Here is a 17,500-nt window from a genome sequence, read left to right on the forward strand (position 1 = left end):
TAGTCCTTTCTCTATACCCCCCTTCATTTCAGTTGCTTTAAGGTTACTCCTCCCCTTTTTCTACCTACTCTATTTGTCAAAATTAAATGCCTAATTTTCTGAGTCAGGAGGAAGAAGAGACTGCTATCCTGGCTCCTATGGCTAAGAACAGCTGCTGCAAGATGACAGACCTCAGACCAAGGAAATCTTAAAATACTGGCAAACATATCGAGAAACAGATCTTAATCTTCTCAGGTCATCATGACAATAAATCAACCATAGCGCTGCTGGTAAGAGAGCAATGGACAAGATCTTTTCATGTTTATTAAAGAATTGTCAGATTCTTAAACCAAAGTGCACATACACTGACTAGAACAAACATGACATTCATGTTTCTTTAGTAAGAATTTCACTTTGTTTGAAACTGTAAGAAAGATTTTAGGCCTGTGTTCAACAATACAACAACGTTTTCAATGAATATTTAGAAACTAGTTCTTAAGCTGAGAAATCTAATTGTTTTCAGTTGTCCCAGAATGGATCTGAAACTGATTTTAAAGGCAGTGGGGGTGAAAATCAAATGGCTATTGTCAATGACTGAAGCTCTGCAAGCCTTTCCGCCTAAGTCAGGAGAAGAAAAACATCTTTGCGAGAGAATCGGAGTAGACAGTAGAGATGTGAATCGTGTCCTCGATCGTCTTAACGATCGATTTCGGCTGGGAGGGGGAGGGAATCGTATTGTTGCCGTTTGGGTGTGTAAACTATCGTGAAAAATCGTTAAAATCGTGAGCCGGCACACTAAAACCCCCTAAAACCCACCCCGACCCTTTAAATTAAATCCCCCACCCTCCCGAACCCCCCCCCAAATGCTTTAAATTACCTGGGGATCCGGCGGTGGTCCAGAACGGCGGTGGTCCGGAACGGCCCCCTCAATAGAATCGTGTTGTCTTCAGCCGGCGCCATTTTTCAAAATGGCCGCCGCAAAATGGCGGCGGCCATAGACAAAAACGATTCGACGGAGGAGGTCGTTCCGGACCCCCGCTGGACTTTTGGCAAGTCTTGTGGGGGTCAGGAGGCCCCCCCAAGCTGGCCAAAAGTTTCCTGGGAGTCCAGCGGGGTTCCGGGAGCGATTTCTCGCCGCGAATCGTTTTCGTACGGAAAATGGCGCCGGCAGGAGATCGAGTGCAGGAGGTCGTTCAGCGGCGGTCCGGAACCCCCGCTGAATGACCTCCTGCAGTCGATCTCCTGCCGGCGCCATTTTCCGTATGAAAACGATTCGCGGCGAGAAATCGCTCCCGGAACCCCGCTGGACTCCCAGGAAACTTTTGGCCAGCTTGGGGGGCTTCCTGACCCCCACAAGACTTGCCAAAAGTCCAGCGGGGGTCCGGAACGACCTCCTCCGTCGAATCGTTTTTGTCTATGGCCGCCGCCATTTTGCGGCGGCCATTTTGAAAAATGGTGCCGGCTGAAGACAACACGATTCTATTGAGGGGGCCGTTCCGGACCGCCGCCGTTCTGGACCACCGCCGGATCCCCAGGTAATTTAAAGCATTGGGAGGGGGGGGGTTCGGGAGGGTGGGGGATTTAATTTAAAGGGTCGGGGGTGGGTTTTAGGGGGTTTTAGTGTGCCGGTTTTCCTGCCCTCCCCCTTCCCCCGATTTACGATTTTTTAACGATAAATCGGGGGAATTGGTATTGTATCGTGGCCCTAACGATTTTTTGACGATTTAAAATATATCGGACGATATTTTAAATCGTCAAAAAACGATTCACATCCCTAGTAGACAGTAGGAGAGATTTGGCCCTCCCTGATAACTCCTTCACAGTTTCCCCAATGTACCACTTTCTCTCATTGGCCAGCACGGTCATCATCAGACACTTTTGTAAGTCCCAGCAGACTAGGACAATTTTTTTCTGCTGCAAATATCGTGATAAAATTACCAGCGCATGAAAAGAAAATTAGGAGCAACAGTTGGATTAAGATTTTAATAATTACACACTTTTTACAATATGAAAATGTCATACATGGTGTAAAAATAATTCTGAAGATCAACTTCTCACAAACTAGTACCAAATAAAAGTGTACAGAAAAATGGAAAACCTGAGAACTAAAGTTCAATTACAATAAAAAAAAAAAAAATCAAACCATGCCTTTTATTCACCAGATGCACTTATGTCAGACTTAAAGCCTCAAATGGAGTTGAAATTAGCAACAAATCAATATAGATAAATTAAGCTTACAGTCAGTATTTACACTACCTGACAATACTGATTTCTTTGCCATATTTACACTGGTAAGACACTCAAAGATTTAATGGACGTGATCTTGCTGATCCATTTTTAATTTTGTTTTTACAACAGATTCTTTGATTTAATGCTTATGGCAAAGCTCTTGAAAATAGAGCCCTCAGTATTTTACCAATAGCAGTGCAATGCCTTGTTGAAACATCTTCTCAACAGTTTCTCCATACACATGAGACCGTTTGCATTACAAAAATAACTGCAACAATAACAATATATAGATGAGCATAAAAAAGTAAAAAATAGAAATAAAAATATATAATATTTGCCAAAGGGGGGAAAAATGTCAAATACATACATCTTTAAAAAAATTGTGACAAAATTGCATGTTGTTATATTTTCCCCAAACATGTACAATGAATTAGATGAATAGCCACATAAATGTCAACGATATGTAAAACAACATGTTTTCTACAAACCAAACACTTCAAATAATATCTCAAGAGAAATGTGCAGGCACCCACCGTGTCTGGGAGATGCATGCATGAGTAAAGCGATGAAGATCCCTGGAGGGATTCCACTCTGCAAAGAACATCAGATCTCCTTCTAAGCGGCATACAGGAGTCAGGGGTCTCTAGGCCTTTTGTGAAAATAAGATGCTCGTATTTTATGCTTGCCCCTGCTCGATAAGCATACGAACTGCTGAGCGTTCTATTTATCGTCACTTTTTAAAAATCTTCTCAGGTAATGCTCAGTGCAGTTGCACCACTCAGTTCAAGGACTGTGCTCCCTGGAGATATCATCACTGCAAAAAAGGTTGGGGAAGTGATGCCATAAATTAGGAGTCTCAATTTTCCCTTGGTAAAAACCAAGAAAGTAAAATATAAGAGGCCGATATTCAGTAGGGCTGGTTAATGGACATGTTATCCGGCTAAAGTTAGCCGGATAACCTGTCCCATATATTCAGTGGGAGAAATGTCTCGCTGAATATACGAGTCTAAAGTTAACTGGCTATATGTAACCGGATAAATTATAAAAAAAAAAAAAAAAAAAGTGAATGTAAGCTTCTGCTTCCAGCGCTGCCTCTCTCAGGGCAGGGGTCCCTTGCTTCCGGTTCGTTTAAAAAAGGTGTCGGCATGGATGGGGAGGAGCAGGGGAGGAAGGTGGTACAGGAATGACACTTCTTCCTTGTGGGTGGGAATGAGGGGAGGCAGGCTGAGCTGGTTTTGTGGTAAAATCAGGACAGGGCCCGATCCACAATACCGGGCAATTCACTCCTGTTTGAAAACGTTTAGGGAGCAGGGGGACGGGTGTTTGGGCTACATGGACTGACTTCTATTATGCTTGGGTGGGGGGAGGGGATTGAGAAGCTTATTTTTACCTTTAGTAGGTGATGACAATGCTACTTAGCTGGATATCTTTTCAAGATATCCGGTTAAGTAGCACCTTATCTGGCCACTCAAGGCCGCATTAGAACATAAGAACATAAGAAAATGCCATACTGGGTCAGACCAAGGGTCCATCAAGCCCAGCATCCTGTTTCCAACAGTGGCCAATCCAGGCCATAAGAACCTGGCAAGTACCCAAAAACTAAGTCTATTCCATGTTACCATTGCTAATGGCAGTGGCTATTCTTTAAGTGAACTTAATAGCAGGTAATGGACTTCTCCTCCAAGAACTTATCCAATCCTTTTTTAAACACAGCTATACTAACTGCACTAACCACATTCTCTGGCAACAAATTCCAGAGTTTAATTGTGCGTTGAGTAAAAAAGAACTTTCTCCGATTAGTTTTAAATGTGCTCCATGCTAACTTCATGGAGTGCCCCCTAGTCTTTCTATTATCCGAAAGAGTAAATAACTGATTCACATCTACCCGTTCTAGACCTCTTATGATTTTAAACACCTCTATCATATCCCCCCTCAGTCGTCTCTTCTCCAAGCTGAAAAGTCCTAACTTCTTTAGTCTTTCTTCATAGGGGAGTTGTTCCATTCCCCTTATCATTCCCCTTAGACCTGCTCTGAAGCAGATCTAAGGTTATCCAGCTACCAAGGCAGATATACCCGAGTTTTGGCTAGGTTAGCCGGATACCCTCCCCAGAATGCCCCTTTTTTATACAGCTAAGTTATAGTCAGATAAATAGTTATCTGGCTATAATTTAACGGGGTAAGCAGCTGACTATGCCACATTAACCATTTAGACAAATAACCTTTGAGTTATCTGTTTAAAAGGCTTTTGAATATTGACCTCTAAATTTTAGCTATGAAACTGAGCAGTTTTGAACTGGAAGTGATAGCCCAGAGCCACCATTTGAGAAACCCAAACTGTTCAAGTTAACAAATGACTTCTAGTAGGGTAGATATATTTAAAAGGGGAAGGTAAAGCTCCATTGGCTCATTTTGGCCACTTGAAATCAGGATACAGGATTAGCAAAATTGTAACTCCTTTATGTAATGGAAACTGCTTTTCTAAAATGATAACAGATGGATTACTTTCCATTTTGTATAATAAAATAAACATTCAATATGCCGTTAATGTTTACTAGTTGTGCTTTTTCTAGAGTATTTGTAATCATATGCCTGTGCTTTATTTTCTTTCTGCATAAAAATATTTTATTAAAAAAATTTAAATACATCAGAATTGTATTCTGTACTTAAACTTGGACTGTTTACAATTTTCAAAGGGTCAAAATGAGCTTGTTGACGATCTGATGTCCCTTTAATTTGCAATATTAAAAAAATCCATGAAGACCAGATTCGATATGTTAAAGAAGTGTCCATTGCATATTAGCCAGACTGTCAGGTAATGAGGACGTGAGGCACATCTCTGATTAATCATTAAGGGGGTCATTCATCAAATCGCGATGTGGCCGCATCACAAAGTCAAAATTAAAATGAGGGAAATGGGTGGTGTTAGGGAGGAGTTTGGCCGGTGTTAAGGGTAATGAGGTGGGCAGTACCACTGTGGGCAATAATGTTTCGGACATTATCGCCGGCAGTAGCGCTGGATTAAAAACCACCTTTTTCATTGGCGCTATGGGGGCGATAGAGCGCAGCGCGGCCGCAACCACAGGAGACAAAAACGCACTGCCACAATGTGGCCGGCTGCACACTTTTGCTCCCACCCCTTTTTCTTCTTCACAGATCACCATTCCACTCTATTTATAGCAGAATGATGAATCTAGGTCCAAATTAAAATCAAAACCCCAATTTCATTTATAGCTTATAGAACTTGAAAAAGCTCTCCCTATTCCAATCTGAAAATATTCATTCTTTCCTTTTTTTCTAAAATAAAAATAAGAAATTTACCGAGCGAATTGTTTTTTTCATTTTCTGGAAGTGACCCCTCTCTTAAACAGAGGTTGGCTTAAACTCCAGATAAAAGTTACAGTCTGTTGAAGAATATTTTAGTCACCATTTTCACACTACTGTACAATGCATAACAAGTCATTGGGAAAACAAACTTTAGACATTTTCTTTTTATGGTAATAGAAAAAACCCCAGACTCATTCCCCATGACTATAGTAGACAGGGCATGCCGTTTCTGTATCTGCAGAGACCTGGCCTGAGGAAAAGTACAAAGGAAAAGTCATACTTGTTGGCTATCTATCCTTTCTACTTCCTGAAGAATATCTGGAGATTTACCAGGCAATATATATTGTTGCCTTGTTTGTGTTTCTAAGAACACTTTAGGTACACACCAAATAAATATAATATGTACTGCAAACTTGTCACAGACAAAATCAAGTTTTCTGGATAACGTTTGAGAGTGGTTCAGAACTGTGGGAGAGTTCTGGTCATGTCGGCTTGCGTTTATCTTGCCTCTTTCTCTACATACACTGAAGGCCAAGGGAACATACAAAAACAATCAACACTGTCTGCTGAATAAATCACAATAAATAAAATTAGACATAAATCATCAATTAACTAATCAATACGCCAGTGAAATTGGCTTTAAGTCTTTCATGATTTGAGTACTTCATACGCTTCACAGTTTATGAAACATTTAAAGTCAAGCCCCCTAAATTGGCGTTTCTCAAGCTGGTTCTAGAGTAGCCCCTAACCAGCCTGGTTTTCAGGCTATCCACAATGAATATGCATGAGATAGATCTGCAAGCAATGGAGGCAGTGCATACAAATCTAACTCATGCATATTCATTGTGGATAGCCTGAAAACCACACTGGCTAAGGGGAATTCTAGGACTGGGTTGAGAAACACTGCCCTAAATTAGGTATTGGAAATGGCAGAGTCAGTGTGACATTGTATATACACCATACAGATGGGTACATTGGTTAAATACAGTGTTTGTAGGTTTGCTATTTGTGGAATTTTGCTTTGTGTGCTTAATGTACGCAAGTAAAGTTCATTTTGAAAGAATGGAATTAATTTAATATCGATACACAACATAGGCTCCTAAAACACAGAAGCAAATTGTCACACTACTGTTACACAAACCCATAATATTGATAATGGTATCACAGGCATGCTAAACAGTTGCTGGTTGAACCACTGTTCCAGCAAGTCCAAAAAAAGCATAAACTGTATATGAGGAATGCCTCTTAAATGTAACAATAAGGAGAGTTCAAACTAGAGCTGTACCAGAAAATAATACAAAATTCACAGAGAAGAAATTAGCACCATGAAAAATGTTCAAATAATAGTTAAATTAAACAAGTAACAATCTTGTACACAAGCCCTTCCAGGATGCCTCATAATACAGTATCTGAGTCTCTTTCTTTTATGTTCCAAGCATTCCTTTCATATATTTTCTTCTTATTTTTCTTAATTACGAGGAACCACTGTGGGAGGTAGGGCACCTTTTCAGTACTTAAAATATGATAGCCAGATAAAAATATATCCATCAATGAGGTTGGCCAGTCAGAGGACACTGCAGTCTATTGAATGAGAAGTGATCATATGCTCAAAAGGGTCCTGCATAGAGGAAATGGCAGTCCAAAATCTAATTTGGGATAACAATGTAGATTTCATTATTTTTGTTCTTTATCGAAATTAAACGTAAGGGGCACTTTGTTCCCTTACCACTAGATTTCCCCTGGTTACCTTAAGGAAGAACTTTGGCACTTTTTAGATCAACTCTAAGATCTTTACCTCACCCAGAACGCTGGGATTGGTCAAGCTCAGCCTACAAAAAACAGACTCAACATGTGCAGAGTGTGGCTGTAGTTTTGTTTTTTGGAGGGGGAGGAGTGGGGTTTTTTTCCCAATGCATTCTGGTAACAGTCTACAATTTGGGGTATTAAGGACTAGGGATGTACATTCATTTCATTCGTTTCAGCCATGTGCATATATCTTCCGATTGGCATGAATGCACACAAAACCGATGGCATGCGCATACTCAAGGTGGTCACATACATGTGCGCATATCATCAGTTTTGTGCGCGTTCATGCCAATCAGGAGATATGCGCACACAGATGAAACAAATGATCCAACAAATGCATATCCCTATTAAGGACTGCGATCTCACCAGTACCCTCATTGTCATAGAAAGGACTGGTCCTTGAGAGAAGAGAAGAAAGTGTTTGTTGACTTTTTTGGAGAGTTGGGTTTCTTCCTTGCCGTGCTCCAGCTCAGGAGAGGAGTCATTTCTGCCCGAGGGGAATAGGATAGTGTGCTGCTTTGACCCGCTACCAATCTAAATGGGATAGACTAGTACAGCTGACCAGAAGTGACCATCGAGTTGGCACCCAATGTGTTTCAGCCACCTCTTCTTATAGCTAACTTGTGTTCTACTACTGCCATTAGCTTCAGCTATTGGGCCATATTCAAGCTGACTTATCTTTCATAGCTCATCTGTTTCTCCGATTCACAAAGGTAAAGATATTGAAACATATTGTGCGCCATTGCCATACAGGAAGGAAACATGCATTCCAGCAGACTGGCCACTTAGGCACTTACGGCATTGGAAACGTGCAGTTTTATTAGTTCTGTGTAGCCTTTTGAGACTCTGCTCTTGGCATAAAATAAGTGTGCAACTGGCACAACTGCATGAACAGTTGTGTATGAAAACAGATCCCAGCTTTCACCAGTGGGATGTTTTTGTTGCTAAGCCTGGCACAATTTTGGCAGCAGCACAAAACTGGTGTAAGCCTATAATAAACGACCTCCATTTTTTGTGGGGGAGGGAGGAAATAAAGAGATATCACAATTACTGCAATTTTTAAAGCAGCCTGATATCAAAAGACAAACTCCACACTCACATAAATGTCTGGCTGCTTCGTCAGATTTAAATGGAGTTAGCCCTCCAAGAAAAGAAAGTATTTTTTAGGGGAGTTATATTTTCAAGTATATTGGTCTTAACTGTCAAAGACCAATTGGAAATTTTGCGAGTAGGTAACCACCCCTTCTCACATAAAGCATTATTGATTAGAGTTGTGAATCGGAACTGAAATCGGATCCGATTCTGGTTCCGATTCACATCTCTATTATTGATCTGCTCTTGTTTGTTTTTTAACATTCTATATGAATGTGGTATAAGTCCAAGTGTTCGCAAGTATTCAGAAATAAATACAAAGGAGGTAATTTTCAGAGAGTTCTGTGCGTAAAAATTAGCATATATGCATGAAAGTAGCCTGTACTCGCATAATCGCTATTTTATAAAAGTCCACAGTAAGAGCGTACTCTTAACGTTTCGTGGCACATATACTCGCGTAAAAAAGGTGCAGTCTAGAAGTGTTCTGGGGCGAGGCCAACAGTTACGCACATAAGTTCATATTTTAAATGACACACATGGGCATGTGGCAACATACATAACCTTACACCTGCTAATTATCTTGTATAATTGTTAGCAAATGTGTTTGTTGCGTAGTATTGGTCAGGTGGGAGGTCTGGGTGAACTTGGGGGAGTTCAAGCTGAAGAACTAGGAGGGTCTCCATGACCTGAAGAAGGAGTGGGTGAAATGGTAGAGTAATTGATATAGTGGTTAATTTCAAAATCACCTGCATGTTTCTAAAATATGCCAACTTACATGCATAAGTTGGGTTTTGCATAAGTCCCCCCTTATTTTCATGCGTAAAAAATAATGCACGTCAATTTTGTAAATGGGTAGGAAAAGTATGTGCATTCAGTGCATTGAAATCCTCACTTTGAATGCACTGCAAGTATTCACAAGGAAGCATATATACATGTGTATGTTCCGGAGTAGAGATACATGTTTTTTATAATACGCACGGATTATAAAATACTATCATAGATCTACACATGGCCATATACATCACTGCACGTAGCTATTTGACTATTACCCTCCCAATATGCAGCGATATAAAACCCTTCAATCTATATTTTTGTTCCCGGGAATATATCAATCATCTCCCCATGAAAAGGAAAGCAAGTTGGCAATGAAGCCTAATGATTAGAGATGTATAAACAATTTAAGATTGAACCCAAACCAGAAGAAAAGCTCTTGGATATTTGGGGAAAATGTGAAACACATTTTTGAAATGTGTAGTTTTTTTTTTTAACTTAACTTGGGATTTTAAAAAATTCCTGGGAAAGCTGAAGACTGAGATTGGCTTCCTTTCTTCACCACTCACTGTGATGTCATATCTTGTGCAAGCTGTTAGTGCTGCAAGGTTTTGAGCCATCTAAAGCTGAATATTCAGCCTGTTGCCTATTTTTGTCACACTGGCCAGAGAGATACTGGGCTCTCTCTCCCATTGAGGAGTTCTTTTGTTTTTTCCACAGGAGATTTAATCTTCCCAATTTGGCCAGGGTCCAATTTTGTGTCCCCAGTGGAGTTAAAGGGCAGAGGGTTAGTACCCCCTCCCCCCAAATATATAGATTATCAGTCAGTTTAATAGCCAAGAGGAGACAATTCTCAGCTCATGAGTTAAACCTTAAATCTGAACTCATCCAAAGAGAGCGAGAAGCAGAGATTTACTCAGGTACATAATTTTGGGGTTTTTTTTTGTACACTCTGGATTTTGCAGAATTGATGACCTTGTGCTCATACAGAGCATGTGGGCTTTACAGGAAATGGACCTTACAAGCACATGATATATTTTGCGTTGTGTACAATATAAATATTATTATTACATTTTCATTGACATGCTTCTACTATGTCATCATAATTTTGGATTTTAAAGACCTATCAGCCTGGTAGCACATTTCTGGGATTAAATAAGAGCATAGAAAATGACCAGACAAACAGGTGTTAAATGTTATTGCAGTTTGGCTAGGTATACTGATGAGGGGCAGGTTGATAAAATGACTTTCTGGAAGTCCTATTGAATGCTAGGGGTTGAAAGGGTTTGAAGTTCCATGTCAGGAGCTCTCTTGAACTCACAGCTCAGAGATCTAGCTACCAGCGTTAACTGTTTTTAGAACTGAAGCAAAAGTGTGACATGTTATAAAAATGCAATATAGGGGAAAATATCCAGCTACCCAGATCTCAAGGATTGATTTTATTGTGTAAAAGAAAGAGACATGTTATATTGACAGTGTCCTTCTGAGCTGGTGCCTATATTTTACCCAAAATATTCTGCTATCAAAGGATGCATATTTGAGGTACGACAAGGTGCTTTTGAAATTAGTTTGTATCTATCTCTTTCTTTCCCTCTCTATATACACGCACACACAATCTTGTTATTAAACTATTAGGCTTATTTATAAATGCTTGGATTTGGTCTGGGAATGAAAAATAAACACTAGGAAAAATAAAACAGACCAAAGAAATGAAGAAATCTACCACAACTGGAAACAGTATTTGTCAAGTAAGGAACAACTCTGCATGTTGATGAAAAACATATTTTCCAAACCAACCTAGAGTCTTACCTACTGACATCAAACCAAAGAAACAAATGTTAGTGAAAAACCCTCCCCAGACAGAAAAAGAAGCATTCATTTAGCACAGGAGCATTAAAATGCACTGAATTAATGTCCTTACTCTCACTCAGATGCAAAGAAACAGAATTACTGGTGAAGTTTTTTGTGAGGCAAGTCACTGTGTGTGTGGAGATGGGCACATTCTGCTGTTAGCCTACCACCTGCAGTATTGAGAAAAGACAAGTGCAGCAGGACAAGGGACTATCAGCCTAAGGTGCAAAGGGTGATATGCTTATGTTGTCAGCAATACCTACCTCAGCACACACACATCAAATCGTGGATGGTTTATGAGAATTGCTTCTTACTGGATCAGGTTTTCCCCATTTCATACTGTTGAATTCTCTATTCTAATAAGCAGGGCAGCATTGAATAGAGAAAAAAGGCAGGGCGTGTCAGCTATTCTGATGATCTGATTGACTGATTGCACCCTAGTGCTTTATAGTGGATTCTACAAAGACAAAAACAGAAGTGTAATGGAACCAACGTACTAAGTCATTTTCCCTTAGACACAAAATGGAACATCGGGCCCTATTGTTCAGAACCAGTTCTGCTTGTTCCATTACAACATTCTTTGAGAAACAATTTCCCTGCAAAATCATATGATCTTCATGTAGAGGATGCCATTCAGACCCTAATTTGGTCATATCCTGCATGTTTTCAGAGCTGTAACAATAAAAGCCCATAAAAAAAAAAGATGTTACTGAAAGTTCACAAATGATATGCAGCACGATCTTCAAAAGTCTATCTGTCATAATGAAATCTGTAATACACCACTGAAACATATCATTAATGCATATTCATTTAAAAAAACATATAGAAAAAAAATATATTGTAGATTTTCAAAACCCTGCAGGGAGGGCTCGCATATTTTGTTTCTCAGAACAGGATCATTTAAATCATTATATGTACCTATTGGATCACTGCAATTTTTTCCCCATAAGATAGTGATCTTCCGAGGCTACGTTTTTCTTCAACAGTGTCAAAATACAATACAAGAAGTCAAATAGAAGTCCTTGAATAAGGCTGAGAATGCTTCTTAATTCAGTGGAGCCTGCCAGTGAATGATCTGCTGTGCATTCTTGCGACCCTGTAAAATCACTCGCAGTGCAGGTGCAGTTCATGGACCTTCTCCTCATAGGATTACACTCTCATGGGCTTTGACACTGAAGCCCCTTCCATCTTGCATGTGCTGAAGGCCATGAGCAACAGCAGGGCAAACCGACACAGATCAACGGATGCGACCTGGTCAACCACTGGGATCGCATGGACCACAAAATGAGAAGCTGTAGACATGCAGCTGGAGCTGCATTTCCCCAAAATTCAACACCTTTTTTGTTCATTCTTCCTGCTTTATCTCTTTTTGGCAATGAGCCAGGGTGTGACTCCCTTGAGATGACAAAAGTAAACAATTCAGAAATGGGAACCAGTGGTCACAGCCAGTAGTCAGTTAGCATTTGAAGCTGTCAAATGGCCACACAGCAAGCAGGTTTGGCACACAATTCATGCTTTTGTTTTATAGTCTGCATAAACAATTATGATGTCATGAATCAATAAAGACGTTCAAGATGAACATGGCAGCAGAATGTTCAGAAAAACTCCAATGGCAGCTGATACAGTACATTTCATAACATTTAGCCCAGATTTGGTCGCAGTTTCATGTAAACTGGTCCATGGCAATAATTGTCGGGGCAAGTCACATGCCAGAAACAAGAAAATTAGTCGAATCAAGAATCAGCAATATATATATATAAATATATATATGTGTGTTTGTGTGTGTGAGTATGATTTACACATAAACTACTGCAAACAAATAGAAGCAGCTACATGTAAACATATCTTAAATTTGTACAATCTTTTTTTCAGTTTTCAGCTATAAATACAAAATTTGGAGTAGTATATACAACTTCATGCTTGAAAAGTTAGATTCATCACTGCAAAGAGACAAAAACACACACGTTGGTGAGATTAGTAACTGGATTGTTAAATAGCTATCTGCAATACATGTTAGAATATTTCATTCATCAAAAATTTTTAAAACCGATTTCAATCTGTCACATCTGGAATAAAATGCATTGAGGCATAAATTCAAGGGTTCAAATACATTATCTTAAATATAGCATCTGGCAGTGCACAGTGGCATTAATCAATGATTCATGTTTCTTCTAGGGATGTGTAGTAGGGATGTGCAGGGGAAAAAATTTGTTTTGTTTTTCAGTTCATTTTCGGGAGGAAAAAACAAGGAAACAGGGTCTCCCAAGACCTCCCATCCCAATCGGAAAAATGCCAGGGCCAGGATCCCTCCCAGCCCCCACTTACCCAGTCCAGTGAGGATCTGCTGGCGAGGCCAAGGCCCAGGCTGAAGCCTTATCCTTGTATAAGCTGAAGCCACGGTAGATTGACATGACCTTGGCTTAGGCTCTACTCAAGGCCATGACTTGGAGGCTTGGTCCCAGTGCCTCGGCCTAGCTCGACGCCAGGGCCTAAGCCGGATGCTGGGGCCTCGGCCTTAGCCTGGTAGTGACTCTTGAGCCTCGGCCTAGGTCAAAGCCTGGGCCCGGCCCTACAACGGGGTCCAGATAGGAGGCCAAGTCCCAAACCCTGGGCCCAAAATTCAGCTGTGTGATTCATCTTTTGCAGTGTTACTACACCCATAAAATCACTTCTTAAATCACTATATTGGCTCCCTATCCATTTTTGCATTCAGTTCCAGCTCCTCTTACTGACCTACAAGAGCCTTCACTCTGCAGCTCCTCCCTACTTCGTTCTGATCTCTCCTTACCTCTCCTTTTGAACTCTGTTCATCTGGCATGTCACTCTTATCTATGTTTTTCTACTCTATTGCCAACTCAAAACCCCATGCTTGCCACCTGGTTGCACTGTATGCTTGGAGCATCATGCTCCCTCTCTGGCCTTATTTAAACCTAGTCTAAAAACACATCTTTTCAAGCTACTTTTAAATCTTATCCCCTGTTTTGCTGCTCACAGCCTTATTAGTTTTATCTATTTTCTAAATAAATTAAATTCCTAAAAGTCTCTTTTGTTCTGTATATTTGTCTTTGTTAGATTGTAAGATCTATTGAGAAGGAACTGTCTCATGTACATTTGTACAGCTTTACATACATCACATAGCGCTACAGAAGTAATAAGTAGTAGTAAAAGTAGTAGTCTTTCTTGACACTATCACCTCTTGGAATAAGAATGTGTGTTGAGGTTTTGGAATTTTCCTACAACTCCCATGGGGCATGAAATGATCAACTTTGAAAATTATTGACCAAAGGAGTGAGGAATTTCTTTTTCAATAAGGATTTTCAAACGTGATAAAAGCTGATATAAGGAATAAGGATGTAAATGGAAAAATTTTTGTTTTTTTTCATTTTGGGTTTTTATTTCCCCCCAGGTATTGTTTCATTTAGGGGTAGATTTTAAAAGCTTGCACGTGGGCGTACATGTGCGTGCAGACGCGCGCATATTATAAAATCTGGGGTCAGCGCGCACAAGGGGATGCACAATTGTGCACCTTGTGTGTGCCAAGCCGCGCTGCCTTCCTCCATTCCCTCCCAGGCCGCTCTGAAATCGGAATGGCCTGGAAAGGAACTTCCCTTCCCCCTAACCTAACTTTCCCACCCCTTCCCCTAACCTTTCCCCCCCAGCCCTACTCTAACCCCCCCAAATGTTTATCCTACCTTTTGCGCTTGCCTCCAGGCAGGTGCAAGTTGCACGCACTGGCAGCCTGCTGACACGCAATCCTCCGACAGAGCAGCAATGGCTGCTCTGTTGGAGGCCTCTGGCTCCACCCCGCCCTACCCCCGGACCACCCCTTTTGTAAAGCCCCGGGACTTACACATGTCCCAGGGCTTTACGTGCGTCACCGGGCCTTTTTAAAAAAGGCCCGGCGCTCGTAACCCTTTGAAAATCTGGCCCTTAATGTTTATTTCATTTCTATATTTTGCAGAAAGAAAATAAACTTTTAAACCATCCCCCAAAACAAAACAAATGGGGCCTTCCCAGCTCCCCCTGTACCCTATCTCTTCTCCCCTCCCCCCCCCCACCCCCAAAAAAAAAAATTGCTGGTGCCAGGTACCTCCCAGGCTTTCATTAATCCCATGTATGGGAGATACAGTAGATGTGGCTAGCCCAAGCTTAGGCCCAGTGCCAGGGCCCAGCTCGAGGCCTAGGCCCAGACCTAATGACAAGGCCTGGACCGGAAGCCAGATCCCATCATTGTGGATGAGGTATAGGTCAAGGCCTACCCCAGGACATTGAGACCTCAGCCCAGGCTCGATGCCATGGCCCAGGCCTGATGTCAGGGCCTGGCCCTGAGGCTGGATCCCATTGCCTTGGTCTCAGTCTAGGCCCAGGCCTGATGACATGTCCTGACTTGGAGGCAGGGACCTGATGCCTCAGCCTAGGACCAGAAACAGGTCTATCACCAAGGTTTCATCACTGGAGTCTCAGCCTAGGCCCAGGTCCGATGCCGAGGCCCAGCTCAGATTCTGGGTCCCATCGCTGGGGCCTCAGCCTCAGCTTAGGCCCAGACAGGGAGGCCGGAGTTCAGGCCTTTAGGCATCTTCTTCAAATGATACCCTCCATTTGCAGGATGTGCTAGAGTGACATGTCTTCAGAGCCTCCCTCTTGAGCAGAAGGCATCATTTTGATGTACATCGTTGGGCCTGGTCTAAGCTTATGCCCCAGAGATAGGACCTGACCTCTGTCCTGGGCCTTGGCCAATGGGCCTGGCCTCTGGGCTGGGCCTGTTCATCGGGTCCAGATCTGGGCCTAAGCAAAGGCCTTAGCTCTGGGGCCTGGCCTCGGCCTGGCCTAGGTTGAGGCCTCAGCAGTGGGACCCAGCCACTGGTCTAGGCCCCAGCATTGGGCCTTAGCTTAGGTTAAGTCCTCTGTTATGAGACCCATCCTACCAGGTCCTGGCATTGGGTCTGGTCCTGGGCTGAAGCCTCTGCAATGGGTCCAGGCCTCTGCATTGGACTCCAGCGTTGGGCCTAAGCCTGGGACTTGGCAATGGGACCAGACCTCAGGCTGGGCCATTGTACTGAGTCAAAGCCTTGGGCCTATTGCTTCAGACTAACTCCCTACAGATCGGGTACATGGGAGCTGAGGAGGTTCCTGGGCCTGGCAATTTTTGGTGGGTGGTCAGAGGGATATTTTACCATTTTTTTTCAATACAAAATTAAAAAACAAAAACAAAATATTGATTTTATATTATTTTGTTTTGAAAACATTATAAAACAAAATAGGAAATGTCATTTCATTTCTTATTTCATTTCAAACAAATGCACATCCCTATCAAGGAGGTACTTGACCTTCTACTTTTAAAGGCCTCACACAAATTATCTGCCCTATTACAACGTTACAGTTTTTTCATCTTCCCTCATCTGCGTGATGATTTATCTGAATAATAAATCAACAAAGAGGAAAAGATATGCTTTTTTTCCTTACCAAGGAAGAGCTATGTTGGATTCTTGGTTTGGACTCTATATCCTCAAGATCTCAATATTGAAACTGAATGGTGAGCTTTCTTGTAATGGCTTTCTCTTTATTTTACATGGATGATAGCCTCAGTTTCCGACTGGATGTCTGTGTTCTTTAAAGGAGTTGCCAGCTTTAAAATGACCTAGGCATCTTTTGCCAGGAACCCACTTTTGGGTGGTGATTGAAGATACTGTTTCCTTTTGAGTGTGAGAAGTTTGTGCAGGTGTTTTTTGGAATATAGTTGGATGATACAAACTGTTTTAAATACTCCGCAAAACATTTTTGTTTCACTCAGTGAGGATTATTTTTCATGCTAAATTTTCTGCCATTTTTGTTATGTTTTGTTTCTCTAGTTGAGACACCTCTATCCTAGAAAACAGTGCCTCTCATATTTGTAAGCTTATTTGAAGTTTCTACATAGTAAATGATGAATAAAACTACATGTATTTTACCTGAGAGGGATCTGGGCAATAGTATCTGTATTCCTTCAGTTACAATAATGTCTCTCATTGTAGGAACTGATGAAACTGCTTTAGTTTCTGGAGCTCATCATTCATCTAGCCACACTATCATATATTTTATTGGAGTCAATGATAGTTCCTTAAGGTCAGTAATTGCACTGATTATAATCCAAGAAGTCGAGATGGATTTAGGCTTTTGCCATCCCAAGGCTCTTTTGGTGCTAACCCCACCACCTCCAGTAAGAGGGCTATTCCCTGCTGAATGAGATTCAGCAGAGCTGGAAGGTGGCAATTCTTAGCCAGCCTGCTGCCCCTAAATGTTTGTCGCCCTAGACATAGGTATGGTGGGTGTTGACAAATCCAGGGCTGTGAAAAGGGTGGAATGCGATCCTGGTACATACCAGCACCCCCTTTCCCTTTGTGATCAGGAAGTTGAGTTTTTATAACCTTGTTTTTGAGATCATGAATTGCGGGCATGGCTCTAATGAGGA

At 41.5% G+C, this 17,500-nt stretch overlaps 1 protein-coding gene across 2 annotated transcripts in view; it reads right to left on the reverse strand.

Moving 5' to 3' along the window:
* Positions 1 to 4,141: 4,141 nt before the first annotated feature.
* The window catches only part of COL25A1 (collagen type XXV alpha 1 chain), a 971,115-nt gene continuing 957,756 nt past the window's right edge, over positions 4,142 to 17,500 (reverse strand). For both annotated transcript variants that reach the window (XM_029596536.1, XM_029596528.1), the window contains one exon: positions 4,142 to 12,992. In XM_029596536.1, the coding sequence (XP_029452396.1) occupies positions 12,990 to 12,992 (3 nt within the window). In that variant the 3' untranslated portion in view covers positions 4,142 to 12,989. The remainder of the gene's footprint in view (positions 12,993 to 17,500) is intronic.

This window comes from Rhinatrema bivittatum, chromosome 1 (genome assembly GCF_901001135.1).
Source record: "Rhinatrema bivittatum chromosome 1, aRhiBiv1.1, whole genome shotgun sequence".
Taxonomy (NCBI): domain Eukaryota; kingdom Metazoa; phylum Chordata; class Amphibia; order Gymnophiona; family Rhinatrematidae; genus Rhinatrema; species Rhinatrema bivittatum.